This window comes from Rhamphochromis longiceps, linkage group LG8 (assembly GCF_057381845.1).
Source record: "Rhamphochromis longiceps isolate RC_006_pf linkage group LG8, R_longiceps_female_GT1.1, whole genome shotgun sequence".
NCBI lineage: Eukaryota > Metazoa > Chordata > Actinopteri > Cichliformes > Cichlidae > Rhamphochromis > Rhamphochromis longiceps.
The window spans coordinates 19,823,708-19,842,165 of record NC_140564.1 but is presented as its reverse complement, the minus strand read 5'-3'; the positions used below and the strand labels follow the sequence as shown (position 1 = coordinate 19,842,165).

Genomic DNA, 18,458 nt, shown 5'->3' with positions numbered 1-18,458 from the left:
AAAAAAGCAGTGTTACGGGGGAGCGGACGAGAGCGACTGGGGTCAAGCGAAGGAACGGCGTTTGTCCAGTTCTCTCCCGTGCACGAGAAACAAAAACAACTTTGCCTACTCTTGTCTTGCTTTGCTGTGTAATTAAATTGTCTTGAACGTTCCAGCGAATAGGTTTAAGCTACAATGTCTTAAAGGTAACGCTTGCAACAAACAAGCACAGATGCGCTTAACAATCAATGAGCAACAATTAAAACTATGTTATTTGGGTGATCATTCCTACTCTCAATTTAGAATCATAAGCACAAATGTTTTAACAGATGAGTCACTGATTTGTGGAATTGTGACAGCAAAGATTGCATATTGTGCACAAATACCTTTACTCCAAAAATAAACATGGATAAAAATCTATAACAGTATTGCGGGTTGCAGCTGGGTGCTAAAGATCAACTTGGCCTTCTACTTCAATAACAGAATGACTAAGTGAGACTTTATTCAGCAACACATTTTACTGTATGATCTTACTGGAGATAAAAAAAAATAGACATTGTTCATAATCAGATTTTTATTACATATTATGAATGATTTGTGATACATTTAGGTGATTATTCATTAACTTTTATTTCAACTGATAAAACGAAGCAAAAATAGTAATCATGTTATGATATTAAATTGTAGCTCAAACAGTAGGTACCCAGTTTATTTTACTTCACTTTGTACTATCACATTATTTTGTAAATCCAAAGTAGTGTTGGTTGCGTTTCTGAGAGACAAGTATATGTGCACTAAATACTTTATTTAATCCTTGATTTGCCCTTGATTATACATCATTATTTTAATTATGATGTAGATTTAATTATAAAAATCTCACACAGAAACCAAGAACAAGTTAATCTTATCAACAAACAGTGAATGCAACAAGAAGGTTAAAACTTTAATATCACACATATTTTATCCCATTTAGATTTAAAGCCAACTTACTGCAAACCTTACCACAACTAAAGAAACACTCCTCAAGAAAGACAAAGACAACACTCAGATGAAAAATACCATTTAAAAGTAACTGAATAATGAATGATTTTCAAAATATGGATCATTTTTGATCTCCAGAGTTTTGGCAGTTTCTAGACTGGAATTTTGGGAGCAAACCGTTTGACCAGCAGGGTTACCAGCATGCTGGCTAGGATCAAACTGGCCAGCAGGGCCAGCAGAGGTGTCACCTGGCTTTGGCCACTGTTTAATTGCATCACTGGGTCTGCAAGAGAAGAACCAAAGTTTACATTTACTTTATCCGTGAACTTTATGTGATCAATAAGAGTGCAAGGTGAAGAGACAGGAGAGCTTCAATGTACCTCTGCTACCTGGCCTTGAAACAAGCGGTCCAAGTGAGATGGATGAAGTGTCATGGAAGGATGCATCCCTCCGAACTCGCCTGTGGTAACCCGGGTAACAGCGCTGAGAGAAAAAAAATGTTTATAGGCTTCTGCAGATTTAACAGTTTTTAAATTTATTAGGTAAAAATGAAAACCAATAAGAATTTAAAACAGTGGTACGTACAGCTGTGCAATTGTTGTGTCTCAAAAGACACAGGTGGACATTGCAGTGAAGGTAAATGGATGAATAGTTGGTAAAAGTGAACATCCTGAAGGAGAATCGGGCCTCAGTAGAGATGCCGTTCTGAATCAGCTCTACCGTTCCATCGGCTTCATTGGGACACCTGGAAGACAGGCAGACGTTTAAATATCCCACATTATAAAGCAAAGCAGCAGAATTCATTATGAGGAAGAATTGGAGAAAAACCGAGGAGAGGTCTGTCTGGGTCTGATTCTTTCAAGTTTTTAATAAAGTATACTAAGACAAGGTGACACTGCAAACGTGCTCTTACTCTGCAGTAATAAGATCCCAGCGGACGGGGTAATTTGGCATGTTGACTGGTGTGGCCCAGCAGGAGTCCAAAATAGTGGAGATCTGGCTTTGATCCACTCCTTCTGTTCTCACCGCCACATATAACCTCTGATCTATTTCCATTTGTATGTTTGTGTCACTGCTGAAGGGGAAGCGGAAGCCAGGGTCCTGGAAGGGGATCATTCTCATGCTGTACTGTCCTTGACCGGTTGCAATCTTCTTCCTAATGATGCTACAAAAAACATAATAATACTACAAATGAGTTCATTATTAAATGATGAACATTATTAACATGCATGAATATCAAAAAGTGTAATGTTAATGTGCGGCAAAAATGACGTTCTCATTTTCATGTTTTTATTTTGTCTCATTGTCAGTATTGTGATCTTAAAGCACTATCTTTCAAAATAAGTTCCCAAAAGATGCCTGAAGTGCACATTTAATTACATAAAACACTGGAATATATAAAAATCGAATCTAAGTATTGTATATAATGCATAGGAGATGTATTGTTACCTTTCTACAGGATTGATGCCCACAGCCATAGACAGGGCCTGATTCAGGGGGTATTCGCAGCAGAAACGCAGATTGATGCTCCTCTGGCGGCTGATAAGACTTCCATGAGGATCCACAAAACCCTGGACGATGTTCTCATACATGAAATGTGTTCCGTTGCTCTAAAATTAAAAAAACAAAACATTACAAATTGAATATGATGTCATTTATAATATAAATGACAAAACATGACATGTATAATAACAGTGACTATCCATAATATTTTGGTTTTATAACTGTACCCTGAGTGCTGTCCCACACAGATGGTTGTCATTGTCAAAGTGGAAAACCAGTCGACCATACTCAAGAGTCCCATTGCAGGATTCATCTCGGAGATGGAGGGCATCAGAGTGAAAGCCAGCCTCAAATAGCTGACAACGGGACACGGACATGGTGCCTGAACTACTGGCACAAGTGATGGTTGAGTCTGTTAATACAAGTTTAAAAAGAAGAATAAGAAAACAAATAACTAACAAATCCCATTTTTCTTGTACAAACTGCACTGCAGTACCATTGCCAATGACCCAAAAATAAAACAAGGTTTAAATAGGAGCTTCCTTCACCATAGCTTTCACTGTTGCCTCGGTCATGGTGTTCATCACAGAAGCAGCCATAGACACCGTCCTTCTTACCACACCACTCGTACTCTGTGCAGTCCAGCTGTTCACATGGGTCTGACTCCTCTGCAGAAGAAGAGTGACAGGAGTACAATAAAACAAAGCCAATCTTTCAAGAAAAACCTGTTAAGCTCTATCAAAAGACATCAAAAAGACATCACTTAATTATCCAGCACAAACTTACCACACAGTAAACCAGAGCGCCAGTCAGGGATGTCTAGCCCTAGAACAGAGCAGGTTTTCTCATAGGCTGAGACAGCAGAACACAGCATGCCATTGGCTGGAGTGTAGAGGCAGAGGTCATAGACACAGGAAGTGAAAAATGGCTCGGGGTCAGAGTGCAGGTGACAGGCTCTGAATGGACCGGTGGTGTTGGTGATGACACTGCAGAGTTGGGAGTATTCTTCTCTAAAGGTGCAGTCATTCAGTCCATCACCACTTCTTTGATCAGTAGACCCACATCTGGAAAAGACATTATATGTTTAACACTTTGGGAAATTTTGTGTACTTTGGTAAAATGTCCTGTACATCTACACTCCCAATTCACACTCAACACAACGGTACATTTATTATTTTTACTGGGATGTAATATATATGCTGTTGTCCTTAAATGTCCATAAAATCTTCTCATTCAAAGCAAGACATTATGTTATATGAGTTGATGAAGGTCAACAAGACTCTATTTTTGGAATATCCTAAAGAAGTTCCAAACAGCTCACCCTGGTTGGCTTCTTGTTGACTTCCAGCTCTGTCCAAAGTCATTGTCATTTTGTGCCAGTGTGCCATTGGGTGAGACTTTGTCATCCCCAGAGTCGCCATTGAAGTTTCCACACATACCTGTGACTCTGTTTTGACGGTTTTGGGCGATTCTTACCAACAAAGTACTCTGGCCATCAAACTGGACCGCCAGGTCAAGTGCATCGACAACTATGTAGCTTCCTTCCCTTACCACCTGAGCTAAAGTTCTTGCAGAGGTGGGAAGAGACACTTCTCCACTATTTACCTAGAAGAACAAGCGTTATGAGAGACATGCAAAGTACCTGCTGTGAAGGTGTTCATATGAGCGAAACATAGAAAGCTTAGTATTTACCGTTACTCTTTTATTGGGTCCGATCCTGATGTGCACACTTTCTGGATGATTTGAGAGGTATATGTCCACTGCAGACACAAATGACACACGGTTGTTTCCACGGTGATTGTTGGTGGCTATCACCTGAAACTGGGTTTCATTGGTGCCATGGTTTGTGCTCTCAGCGATGATGTAGGAGCAAGTTCCCTGGAAATGAGCCACTGCTCCATCAAAGGTGATGTAGTGTGGATCCCCCCACACTGTGCAGGTGGACATGGCATCGTAACAGCCCAGCTGGCCGTCTCTGATGGAGCACTGTTGTGCAGGAGTGCAAGACGAGGCAGAACATCGCAGGTCATTTGGAGCGTGACATTCACATCTCTGTGAGCAACCGTCTGTCCAGAAGGACTCGCCAGCCTGTGTGAGAGAATGTAACAAAAAGAGGAAGAATAACCGCAGTTTATAGTAAAGCCTACCATGTATTTACTGTTGCCAAGCTGTCATTGTTAATTATCTGCTCAACTCATTTATGCAATTAAAACCTTTAAACTATATCCCTCTTTTATATAGCTCTATGGTTCTTTGTAGAACTTACATTATAGTAGAATCCATTATACTGGCAGCCACAGCGTTCCACTGGGACACAACTGGTTCCACTCCTGCGGTAGCCTTCGTCACAGAAACATCCCTCAGAGCAAGCCCGTTCACAGGTGGTATCATTACTGCTGGCACAGGTGTGGCCACAGTCAGTACCACACAGCTCATAATGGCTGTTGGCTGGACAGTCCAGTGCTAAAAAATCAAGAAAGCAAAAGATGGATGTCAGGTGGTTAAAAAAAACAGTCATGAAACTTAGACACCATATTTCAACACACTTACAAAAACAACAACAAAAAAGAAGCATTTTATTTTCTTGTGCTTGATACTATATCAGCAACACAATGGCAGGTTCACTCACCGCAGGTGGTATTTTGTCTCCAAGGGTAGATTCGAACATTAGCAGACTGACAGGCTCTAACATATGTTTCAAGAGCCCTGCAAAGGAGGTCATGACCTCGATTTCCTGCCACACACACGTCAAACACACAGTCGTTGAAATATGGTGCACGGTCCACCTCCTCGTGGCAGAAACTGAAGGGCCCATCAGCTGCCTGGATCACCTCACATTGATCTCTAGCGGGCTGTTCATTGGGACATCTCGGACATGATGAGCCGCATCCATCACTGCAGGTGTAGTTTCCTGGGACCTTCCAGGCTCTCCCAAACTCATCTGGAGATGCGACTGTTATTCCAGATGGGGTGTAGAAGTCATCATTTGAATTTCCATTGAAGTTTCCACAAAGTCCACATGTTTTTCCCCTTTTGATGAGAACAGTAAGATAAAACAGATTCATTGGTTTTACTGTGGGGAGGATTATCAATCTTATGGGACACCCCAAAAGACCATTCTGAGCCAAATAAAATCCTGTACATTCGAATTATGTTATAAAAGTGTGGTAGTGCACAACTATGAACACTTTTAAAGGTGTGAGTGTGTGAGTAATTGCAACACCAGCTGATTTTGAGCGAAGATGAATGGCAGATACCTGTAATTTGGAGGCACAGTGATAGAAACTGTACTCCATCCATCGTATATGACGCTTAAGCCAAAATCAGTGCGGACAATTGTTCGAGATCCACTGGCAAAGATAGATACTCGACTTCCATTCAAGAGAATTGGTACATTCTGTGTTATTCCATTTACCTGGGACATTGGAAGGACAATTTAGGAAAGCCAAAAATATTTAATTTTATTCATATGCCCTTTATCCGTAGTCATATGTCAGCACTAAACAAATGTAATAGCAGCACAATGACCAACAGCACATGGCAATTATTTACCAAGGGTCTCTCACATTTGGTTATTTTTTATTACTGTCCCTACAAGTGTAAGTGATAGCTCATTGTTAAAAATAAATTCAGTGAGGCTCTCTAGTGAAGAAATTGAAGTTTCCAGACTACTTTCTCTTTAACATTCCTTTACAGCAATTTTTTGTTGTCCATTTTCTAACAATACTTTGCAGTTAAGTGGAGGTCTCTCTCATGGTAGGTTCATCTGTAACTGTCTGTGGCTTTAAATTTTGCTTTTTATAATGTAAAATATGAGTAATTGTTCAGAAACAGTTCCGCTCACCTCTACCATACCCCTGTTGTATCTTGACATGTGCACATGATAGCCCCACACATTCACGAAAACTTCTGCTGTGACTGAAACTGGCAACCCATTCAATGCCTCATTCTTAGCTTCCACAGAAAACTGATTCAGCTCATCAGTGGCATTACAAAGGGTCACCAGAACATAGCGACATGTTCCTTGGAAGTCATAAGCCTTACGATCAAAGGTGAAATAGTGAGGGTCTCCAGAGGCAGAGCACGTGCCAGAAGGGTTGGGATGGCAGCCAAACCCGCCCTCCACCACACGGCAGGACTCCTGGGGCCCACAGGAGTTGGGAGTACAGTGGACGTTCCCTGTATTTCCGTTACAGGTACACAAGCTCTGACATTGTTCACCATCCCAGAACTGCTCACCACTTTCGCGATAGCGTCCTTGATGATAGCATCCACAAGATGTTGGTGGAACACACTGGTCACCATTGAGGATAAAACCACTGTTACACTGACAGCCCTCCTGGCACACACTATCACAGGTGAAGGGGAAAGAGAGGCTGGGGCAAGCAGAAGGACAAGAGGTTCCACAGAGTTCATAATGGCTGTTTGATGGGCAGGTTAGTGCTGGAGAAGAACAAACAGGTTAACATATGAAAGCATTTTTAAACATTTGGAGATCGTGGCTAGAATTAATTCAAAAACAGTTGAATGCTTACCACAGCCAGTTGCATTTCTCCATTGTCCTAAGGCAACACCCTTCTGTTGACACATTAGTGCATAATCTCGTAGAACGTCACACAGAGTTGATGCTGGATTGTTAGAGCCCCTCATGATCTCCACACATACATCCACCTGCTGCCTTGGGTCAACCACAGACCAACAGGGTACAAATGGCCCATCTGGTGATCTGAGAATGCCACAGTACTGACTAGAATTAAAATCGGTCCTAGGATCATGACCTCTGCTTTCCACACAGTGAGCAGCCAGAGAGCCAACTCGCCAGCTGTCTCCAAAGTCCTGAGAACTGTTGACCAGGACACCGTTGGGTGTGCGGAAGTCATCATGCGGACGACCATTGTAGTTACCACAGAGTCCACCCAGTGAACCGCTGTAGACACCAGGAGCAGTGACACGGACAAAGTGAGGCCAGACTGTCTGCACAGTTACACCAAAGGAGGTGCGAATGATGACACTGCGCAGGTTGCTGTAGAAAATTTGGATTCCATTGGACCCAGCACTGAAAGGCAGCCTGATCACCTGACCAGCCACCTAAAAGGCATTAAAATAGTCAGTCATAATAATTATAATAACACTTTTAAGTAAAGACCATTTTGTTAATGATGTTTCCATCTGTCATTTCCCAATAAGTCCTAAGCTTGGTACTTATTGTAGAATGTAGTAGATAATTTTTTTTTTTACCAAACAACCAGTTTGGAGCTATTATATTAGATCATTTTTATTTGTAACAATTTCCAGATTGACTCTTAGAGCTAACTGGTCTTCCTTAATGCAGCTCCAAAACTCTGCAACAGCCTTTTCTGTCTATCTTACATCCTGACTGTTTTAATTTATTATGCTTTAAAGTGCCAATTGTTTCAAATGCTTCAATATACACCACTATAATCAACATCTGTTGTATTTACTATACTGTCGTACTATAAAAGTGTCATACTATAATGATCATATGGCAGCCTGTGATGTGATGGTCTGTTTAAATGAAGGAGTATATCAGTAGGACAAATTGATAGTTAGTTAAATAACATCATACTAAATTAAAAAGTAAAAGTGAATATAAAATGAATAATTTTGGTACACTATAAAGGAATTCATTCTTATAGGGGAAAAAAGCAACTCAAAGCTAAGTGACAGTATTTAAAGGTAACCTTTCCTATTTCAGATTTTCTGGTGTAATATTCTGCTTACAATGAAAACAACAATGTAGAATAATGTCCGCATAAGTACAGAGTGATCTCTACTTAATGATTCTCTATTATTAGTAGCTTATCTGCTTGTGTCAACTTTTTTTTGTGTCTTTCATTATGACACATTAATCTACAATGACTTTCAATTGTATTTCTGTCATTTACCTGAACTTTGCCGTTTATTTCCATCTCAATTGAGACCTGTGTCCCCTCTGCCTCAAACTTTAGCACATTGGAAAAGCCTTGCTGGTTTCTTGGCACTTTTTCTGCTGTCACCGTGAAGTTTGGGTGACTGGACAGTCCCATAACTTTGGCAAGTGTCAATTGACACGCCCCAGGATATTGGTATGTCAGTCCATCAAATGTCTGATATGACCCTGGGCCTCTGATCCAGCATGTTTCATAGCTATTTGGTCTGCATCCTCTTTCTCCATCCTCCACCCTGCATGATTCAAATGGCCCACAACCATGAGAGTGGCAAGTCATGGAGCCATAACTGCAGCTACAACGTCTCCCACAGTTTTCATCTAGTATTACAGTTTGTCCAGAGCGGTAGTAACGGCCCTCAAAGCTGCAGCCACACTCGGCATGAGGGACGCAGACCCCACCACTGAGGATGTAGCCTGAATCACAGATGCAGCTTTCTTGCACAGGGAGAGGACAGTTGTGGGTGGAGTTGGGATTGAGACAAGTAGCTGGACATCCTGTGCCTTCAGACTCAAAGTGGCTGTTGGCTGGGCATGGGATTTCTAGAAAGAAGAGGAAAAATTAGATTTTAGCATCTGTGGCATTTTAATAAAATTATATTTTGAAATAATTTTTAAAAAATGTGTTAATATACCACAAAAGCCGGTTCTCCTCCAGCTTTGCAGCCGAATATTATTTTGTTGACACTGACTTGCATACACACTTAAGGCTTGACAGAGAATAGGTTGGTACCCTCCTCCTACACACAGATCATACAGACAACTGTCCGCAAAGGACTGTGGAGGAAGTTGCTGATGGCAAGCAGCAAAAGGTCCAGAACTACTGCTGAGGATACCACAGTGGTCAGTGTTGCTGTACAATGCTGTCTGTTGTGCAGTGCAGCCAGCACAGGCCAGACCTCCACACTGTGCCTCACAACCAGGCTCATCATCCCCTGATGCTCTCCAGCTGTTAGCAAAAACCACATCAGAGCTCACAAGCTGGCCCTGGCGTGTGCGAAAGTCATCTTGAGGTTGATTGTTGAAGTTTCCACAAAGACCGCATGTTGTATTCTGATAAGTGTAGGTCAAGCTGATCTGGACATAATGATTTGTGTCATAAGACACCACTAAACCAAAGTCAGTGCTGACGACCACAGAAAAACCTGACTCATAAACCTGCACGGTGCCATTGCTAAGGGAGAATGGAGTGGATGCAAAGTTCCCATTAACCTGTAAAAACACCAGCATACAGAAAGAGTAAAACACACATGTCACAAACACATATCACCGTAAGTTTAAACTTGATTCTTATTCCATACCTTTGCCTGACCACGACGTCCTTTGACAAGCTCAATTGTGTCATTGTAGACATGCACTTTTACCAGTCGTGTCCAAGAGACTTGAGTACTGCCTCTGTGCTCATTTTTGCCTTCTACTCTGTAGTAGGGCAGTCCACTATTACATTGCTCAGACAGAACATAGGTGCAAGTGCCCTGAAAGTGGAACACTCGGTTATCAAAGGTGTAGTAATGGGGATCACCACTTATGGTGCAAGTGCGTCTCTGCACTGTCTGGCAAGAAAACTGGAAGGAAGTTTGCTGGCAGATCTGTGAAAAGGAGCACGGCTGGTTGCGGCACTGCAGGCCTGCTGAGGTGCATGTGCACTTCTGTGCACAGGTCCTGTCACTCCAGAAGGAATCACCAAGCTGCACTGGTAAACCTTTGAAACAATAGAAAAATGAATACTTTACATTTTTTTACTTCAACTTGAAGAGATTCTTACTACTCAAACAGTGTTCATTTTTAAATTTTAGGATTCATTTTTGTTTATTGTTTTCACAGAGTGAAGATCAAAAAATGAAGGGCTAGAGAGGGGGATTGTCATTTAATATAATAACATTCTTCTCATAGAATTCTCGTAGAATTTTGATCAGCTGGCTATGATGATTGTTCTCTAGCTCAGATCTTACTGTTGAAAGTACAGCCTCTTGATCCATGGTCTGTCCTGAAGGCCCAGCGACCGGGCACATGGACATTGCTGCTGAGACGGAAATTTGAGAACTGTCCTGTTGCGTTTCCTGAGAATGATCCAGGGATGGAAAAATGGTGAACAGAATTGACTGTGTCATATCCAGCCTGAAAATGACATGTCACACTGTTAAAAATAATTGCATGGTTATTTTGTATTTACATATCCCTGCATTTAACTTAAAGTAAGAGATGGCCACAAAAACTAAAAATATATGTTTTTACTATATTATATTTTAAATGGTACCAACCTGTATAGAATATGCTGTGTAGGCTATTTGCCCATAGTTCATCAACACAAATGAGTACTGGCCACCCGATATCAGGACAGCTTGGACTGTTGTTTGCTGAAAAAAAGCAACTTCTTGTTTTTAAAGTATATATATTCATAGGTATTATAACCCTATGCTTCATATTGATTGCATAATTTAGTAAGAGGTGACTTACTGTTCCACTCGTTGGAAAATAGGCAACCTGATACCAAGTTGCAACAAAGACCCAGTTTGCATTAAAATTGAGTCCTGGAAAGTATTGATTAATGTCCTGTGTAGCTTGCTGGAGAACACTGCCGCTGGTGTATTGGTTGTAGTAGATCTGACCATTTCCTCTGTTGTCTAAATCTGTCCAGAATGGAGCGATGATGTCTCTGGATCTATACATTGGAAACAGTTGCGGGGTGAAGCTAGACCATGATGCATCAAAGGTCAGATGCCCATTGTGGTTTACCTAGAAAATAAAAACATTCTTGTAAGTCAAAACCAGTATAAATTAGGTATCAACTGTAGGCACTTCAGACACAGGTGTTGATCACTTGTTATTAAAATGGTGGATCTGATATCACTGTGTTGGTCTTGTTCCTGCATCATCATAGTAATTATGGTCCAGGATCAATATTACAACTGACCAGTCACGTTGTTGTAATATTATGTCTTTGTAAGGAAATGTAAGGATGTGTATGTAATGTAAGGAAAAACATTTTAATAAATACATTGTCAGGGTTAAGTTTGCTGTTGGCCAAATTTATGTTACTTGCTGATTTGCTAGTGATAGTTTTTAATAGCATTAGCCAGATTCTTGACTAATGCGAACTCAATTTGCAGACATGCTCATGATCAGTTGCGATGTTGGCCCTGGACGAGCATTATTATGATGATATAGGAACAGCACCAACACAGGGATATCAAATTGTACCATTCAAACCTATACTATACCTGTAGCGTAGTATAAATAAATAGAGGAAACAATAATCACTCACTGACGGGGTAATGAGCCAGATTCACAAAGATGAACAAAATACTTTTGACTCATTAAAAACATTAAATCTCAAAATATAAGTTGATATTTAAGTACTCTATACCTAGTTTGCAACTATGAAGATAATGTTAGCTTTGTGCTTGCCATTCCTCATATTTTAGGGGTGCAACGATACACAAAATTCACGGTACGGTTCGATATTTTTTCGATCCAAAAAAAAATGTTCATGCCTTTTTAATTTGTCATTTATTAAAATTATAAATATATATTTTAACTTAAAAGTACAGTTTTTAAATTTAATGTTGCTGAAACAACAAAGTAATAAAAATTAATAAATCTATCTGATCGAGAAATCACTCATCTTTGGAAAAGAGTTTATTACAGAGAAATGGCTCTTTCCAAAATAAAAGCTATACTATACGCTTCTTCTGGGCTATATTCTCAGCAGCATATTAAACATATCAGGTCCCCATAAGGAGAATCATGTGCTAACAGCTGTCTAAATGACTTGGGTAAAGTTTGTAGCATGCGTGCTTGTTGTTTTTGTCTGCTTCCACTTGTCTTTGCACTAGGATGATGTCGGCGTAAATGTGCAGTCATATTCGTTGTGTTCCCACTAGTGCTGTCAGCGTTAATCTCGTTGAAATGACGTTAACGCCACAACACAGCAAATCTCTGTTAACGAGCTACCGCAGATCGCTCCGTGCGTGGGGCTGGACGGCCAACACGTTAACGAGCTAACTGCGCTAACGCACTAGTTCCCACCAATGTAACTGAGCATTGCGTGGCACATCCAACATACTGTTTTACTTTAGTCCATGACACGCTTACCTTCAGGGTCATACGTCACATGAAAACCAAAATAGTTCCAAACGCCAGATCTGAATGAGAGTGGGGGAGGTTCAATTTGCCATGTTGCAAGGAGAGCTTAACTTCTGTCTCGCCAGCTTGCACTGCGCTCAGTGAATCTGCGTTCGACTACTCCGCCTAGGCTGCACTATCGAGCGCAGATCCACTGAGCGCTCAACACAGACAGCATCGTCAGAAGGAAAGTTGATAAAATAAATTTAAAATTTTGTATTGTTCGATACATATGCCTACCGAACCGAAAGCACTGTATCGAACGGTTCAATATCGATACGAGTATTGTTGCACCCCTATCATATTTATACTAGTTTAGTTAGCTGGAGATAAAATACCATTGCTCGTTTTCTGACTCATCCATATTCCAGTATAAGAGATTGCTTACTGTTAAAATGCTTTAGTTCAATGCCCAGAACAAACATGAGCTAATTTGGCAAAAACTGGAATTTTACTTATTAGTGACACAGTGCAAATTGTTTGAGCTGATTTTGCCCATAGATTGCATGTAAAAGATAAATGGCCACACTGCAAAGCTTTAGCGGATAGTTCTGACCACTACTATCTATGTGTTATAAACCAGCTGATGATAAAGGGGTCTATCTGAGAAAGTAGATCCACCCTAAAATAAACATTACAGATCTGCATTAGGATCTGCTTGTGCCCAGGTGAAGTAAATTTCATCATTAGCTGGTGATCGCAAAGTTCTATGCAGAAGACCAATACCCTGTCAATTTTTTTGTGACCGCATGAACTCATCAATGTAAACACAATGGTTCACTTAACCAACTTTGAATGTCTCCTACAGACAGAATTCAAAGACGTGTACCAGAAATAATGTCTAATTTTTATCTAGAGAATACTAGGAGTTTTCTTTCTTTCTTTTGTTTAACCTTTATTACAACTTTTTGGGGCGGAAGTTTTATTTTTTTTGCCTGTCCCGTTTGGTTCTTTAGACATCAAAATTTTTGTCTGAAGGCCAACAAAGATACCCTACAGATTTACTTTACCAAGTGGATCATCACGGCCTTACCATAGTGGTCCATTTGATCCATCTTTGTTGTTGTTATTTATTTATTTTATTATATTTTTAGTTGTTAAAGATGGGACAGACATGGCTGGGGGATAGGAAAGGGAGGAAGGAAAAGAAAAAAGCTAGGCCTCCTTCCCAGAGAGGTGGAGTCTAAGTCCCGACCTGACATAGAGACACAGACGTACAGGCACACACAGACACAAACATGCATTCCCTCCCTCATGCACACGTACCAATACTCAGCACTCACCTAACGTGAAGACAAACACTAATGGACACTGTACACACAATCACAACCCCCAACCATACTCTATATCCCAGGTCCAGGTGCCCTCGCCCCACAGGGGGAAGCCGCACCATCTTGCACTGCAGTCATGTATAATTAACTGTATGCAACAACAAACTCTGACAGCACTTTAATAGTGTCTTTAATAGTGACTAAGAATCACTAACAATTTGGTAACCTATTGTGATTCATAAAGTAAGCTTTTGGTGGAAAGGAATGACACCCTGCATTAACTTGCTACCTGATGTGGGGATATGCAGAGGTGGCAGAAATACCAAACAGTGTTTGGTCTCCACACGTGGCAAAAGCTGAAAGATGTTCAAAGAGTGACCTGATGCACACATATGTATATATGCACACATTAACATGTGGGACTCTTACTAAATAGCTGCCTTTGTCAAACTATGTGAGTTGTCCCCTGGTGGTCACTAGAAAAAACATATATTTAAGGAACATATTGCGAGCATTGACTTCACTTTCAGACCCAAAAGCTACATCCAGCCATCTTTTTTTGCAGTCTACGATAAATCATCACTGCTGTACAGCTACATTTTCCTTGTAAGTAATTATTGGTCCTACATTCCACCACACAGAAGCATTCAACTATTTTTATGTATTTTGGTACTGGATGAAAATGACAAGTCGGCAAGTAATTTTGAAATTGAACATACATTATTACTTTCATAACAGCGAATTTTCTTTTCTTTTTCTTTTTCTTTTCATTTTCTTTTTTAAGCATGTACAATTCAGCTCTGTGGTTGTAACTGATTTGCAAACCGGAGAATGAACATTTTATACATCTGCATTTAAAATGCAGATGTATAAAACAAAGATGTTTGAGTTTTCCAAAACATATTTTACTTACATAAATCTGATTATATGACTGTCCAAAAAACAGGAAAGCACGCTGTAGGACAATAAGAGGAGAACTTCCATCGTCTGAACGAGCACTTGTTGTTCCAGATATCGGATAGAGGGTACCTTAAAAGAGTAAAAAGGGGATTTGCCCCATTATGCTGCAGTTTAAACACTGTATCCTACAGATACAGTGTCTTAATAAATACAACCCCAATTTCAAAAAAGTTACTGTCAAAAAGGTAACTAAAAACACATTGAAGTTATTTGCAAAACTCAGAAACTTCAATGTATTTGAAATTAAACACACAAACAGTTTGAACTTAGAACTGTACCATTAAAAAAATATATTGGTTCATTTCAAATTTGATAGCAGCAACAAATCTTATAAAAGCTGTGATTCTAAAAAGGAAAACATGAAGGAACACTTTGCAAATCGTTGTTTAGATTCCAATTCCATTACTTTATTTTGGAATTGGGGTTGTACAGCATGAAGAACCAGAATAAATCCTTTTGAAAGCATTTTGGCCTGTCATAGCAGGAAGAGTAAATCAGAACACAAAAACAGAACACTATAGAACTAAAAAACAACAGCCAACAAGGAGGTGGTGGCCTCAGACTGAATTCAGATCTGATTATTCTAAAAAGCCACCTGATGAGATAACTCTTATATTAAAATCATGTGCAGCTAAAATTTTGATGCCAGAGGAAAAAGTTTGGATTACTGTTAGTGTTTTCTGTTCACTTCTTTTTACATGCTTGTCTAGTGGCAGCTATATAATATAAATATAATGTAATATAGTTGATACTAATAATAAGTAAAGACACTATATGTGTCTAATACACAAGATTCCCTCTAAAGGTGCTTATTGTTGGAATCAACAATGCAATAAGCTCACTTAAGTTATAATTTAAAGAAGTATATTAACTCACCTGATGTCACAGGACCTGCTACAACAGACAGATAAATAAATACATAGATACATAAATACATATATACATTTGAAAGAATTACATTTAAGGCTACTCAATATTGTAAGTATGCACTCAGTAACTTAAGTTTTAATTAAAGAAGTATGTTGACTCACCTGGTGTCACACCTGTGATAAAAATATAAATGAATACAAACATACAAGTTCACATACATAAATCATGAGTTTAAAGCTACTTAATTAGGAAACAGTGATTATAGTAGTTGTCAAAGTAGTCTTTGTTGTTATCGACTGGTATAATCTCAAACTATTATCGATTAACTATTTATATTATTTGATAGTAGATAGATCTCCAAGAGAATGTTAATAAATTATAGAGAGGTGATCAAAGCTTTCACTTACTTGTTGTCTGAGGACTCACATGGCCTATCACAATAAGCACGTGTTTGAATACAAATCTGAGAATCCTCACATCGTTAATCAATACAACAACAATAAATCATTAGGCTGATTTTATTTAATACTCACCTATAATCACCAAAAGCAGCAAAAACAATAGGGTTTGACCCGCCATAACTCAAACTCAAACCTGCAGAATGAATATACATAAATAAAAAAGTGGGTATGCAACATGTATATGTACATAATTTGTTAAGTAGCCTATAGGGCAGAAGATGTTTTGAAGTTTAAATGTTGATGTGCACTGAAATACTCTCAGCTAATAATATAGGCATTACTGTGCGATATTAGTGAAATCTAAACATATCTTTATAAATTTCAGCATACACATAATATAATAGCACATAATAATAATATAAAACAATCCCAGAGAAGTCTGAAAATAATTTTAGTTTAACCTCCTAACACCCGAACTCTTCCATGGTGTGCATTTTTAATTTCTCTTTGATATTTGGGCATATTGGGGCCAGATGAATGTAAAAACAAAGAATTACCAGATTTATTTTTTTTTACCTTATTTTTGTTTTCAAGAAAAATAAGAGCCACATATGAGGATATTCGTTTAAAATTTTGATAGAACAGTAGCAGTATAATGTCCTCATAAGTGGATATCAGGCCCATGTAGAGCAAAATTGAGTATTTTGGTCTAAATAACCCAAAATGTGATGTCCACATATGTGGACGCCAGGTCCTAGAAGGTTAACCGAAATAACTTAATTACCTTGCCACGTCTTCTTTGGCTCATATACATCTCATGTGAAGCAACAGGACTCCCTGCAGCACTGCTTTTGTACTGCCAGCACTGGCAGAGTTCCAGTAAATGTTCTTTGTCTTACCTCTAATGTGCACGAGACACTCACAAAGAACATTGTTTCCTCATAGCAATGAATCATACTTTTAAACATTCATTATAATAATCTCGAGTTATTGTGCACATTAAAAAAGAAGAAAAGGAGATGTAATAATGTAATAAAGGCCTGAGTAAGGAATTGTGGGACAGTATTTGTTTCAGATAGGCTATTCTTAGACAATTCAAATCTATATCGTTTAATCTGTCAAGTAAAAAAAAAATAAATGCAAACAAAACAAAAAAAAGTTCTGTTTTTTCTTTTTGTTACTTTTTTTTATTGGTGTCAGTAACAAGTTGCGCTTCAAATCCCATCTGGAGGTCATGCAACACAGAGTACCTGTATAAAAAAGCCCAAAGCCGACTGTACTTCCTCAGGAGGCTGAGGTCTTTTAACATCTGCAGGAAGCTCCTGAGGATGTTTTACCAGTCGGTGGTTGCTGGAGTACTTTTCTATGCTGTGGTGTGCTGGGGGAGCAGCACAGCAAAGAAGGACTCATCCAGGCTGGAGAAACTGATCAGGAAGGCTAGCTCTGTGGTCGGCATGAAGCTGGACACTCTGGTGACAGTGGCAGAGAAAAGGACATTAAAGAAACTGATGGACATTATGGACAATGCCAGGCATCCTCTGCACACGGCCATTAACAACCAGAAGAGTCTGTTCAGTGACAGGTTGCTTCTCCCAAAGACAAGAACTAACAGACTTAAAAACTCCTTTGTCCCACACGCCATCAGACTGTTTAACTCCTCTCTGGAGGGGAGAGGGAGGGGAAACAGGAGGACAAAGGAGGGAACAACTAAGCTGTAGTGCCTCTTCACCTCACTGTGCAATACCTTTTGTGCAATACTTTTGTAAATAGTCAACAGTGCAATAGACCTCAATACTTGAAATGTGCAATTCACTTGTATTTTTATTTTTATTCCTATTTATTCTATTTATCCCCTTCGTATATTTTATTTATATTGTCTCTGTATTTATATATATGTGTGTGTGTATAACTCTGTAACTTCTGTCGGTGCTATGCTTTTTTGGAAATCGAATTTCCCAGAGGAACCCACCCGAGGGATTAATAAAGTTCTATCTTATCTTATCTCTTATCTTAAAACTATTGCAGAGACTGGTCTACATAGTTTTGGTTTTGTTTTCTTGGTTTTAAAATACCACATCTTCTATGGGAAATCTGATTTCAACACAATGTCCGAGAACAAAAAAAAAACAACAAAACAAAACAACATCAGTCATGCAGAACAGAAAAAAAACCAGAAAGGTGTGCCTAACCATAGCACTTACGTCTATGTCAAAGTTGTTAACTAAAACTAAACTAAAACTAGATATGAGCAAACATTTAGTTAACTAAAATAAAAACAAACACTAGACTCCAAAATGTTTGCAAAATAACTGAAATAATACATGGAGCTGAAAACTAACTAAAACAAAAAAAAAAAATATAGAGGAAGTTGTATTATTTGTTACTTTTGTAAAAATTCTATCAAAAGGCTTTCATTGACAT

General features: G+C 39.2%; 1 protein-coding gene across 1 annotated transcript; it reads right to left on the bottom strand.

Annotated features, from left to right (window-relative positions):
* Positions 1-870: 870 nt before the first annotated feature.
* Positions 871-16,215, bottom strand: LOC146663569 (alpha-tectorin-like). The gene is made up of 24 exons (XM_085416413.1): positions 16,170-16,215; positions 16,044-16,067; positions 14,720-14,835; positions 10,868-11,146; positions 10,672-10,767; positions 10,363-10,528; positions 9,712-10,112; positions 9,046-9,622; positions 8,370-8,953; positions 6,999-7,551; positions 6,308-6,906; positions 5,721-5,878; positions 5,093-5,493; positions 4,730-4,926; positions 4,156-4,551; positions 3,785-4,068; positions 3,250-3,527; positions 3,012-3,131; positions 2,691-2,875; positions 2,410-2,570; positions 1,874-2,125; positions 1,546-1,705; positions 1,341-1,443; positions 871-1,243 (listed from the first exon to the last, which is right to left on the bottom strand). Exons 1-24 carry the CDS (start codon positions 16,213-16,215, stop codon positions 1,113-1,115), a joined length of 6,267 nt encoding a protein of 2,088 aa, XP_085272539.1. The 3' UTR covers positions 871-1,112.
* Positions 16,216-18,458: the final 2,243 nt, after the last annotated feature.

Bases quoted from the DNA above. Each gene is read 5' to 3' on its own strand.
- LOC146663569 (XM_085416413.1), bottom strand. From the start codon at position 16,215: ATGGCGGGTCAAACCCTATTGTTTTTGCTGCTTTTGGTGATTATAG. The intron at 5,879-6,307 runs GTGAGCGGAACT...CCAATGTCCCAG, and splicing joins ACAACAGGGGTATGGTAGAG to GTAAATGGAATAACACAGAA. The intron at 3,132-3,249 runs GTAAGTTTGTGC...CTTCTTCTGCAG, and splicing joins GCGCTCTGGTTTACTGTGTG to AGGAGTCAGACCCATGTGAA.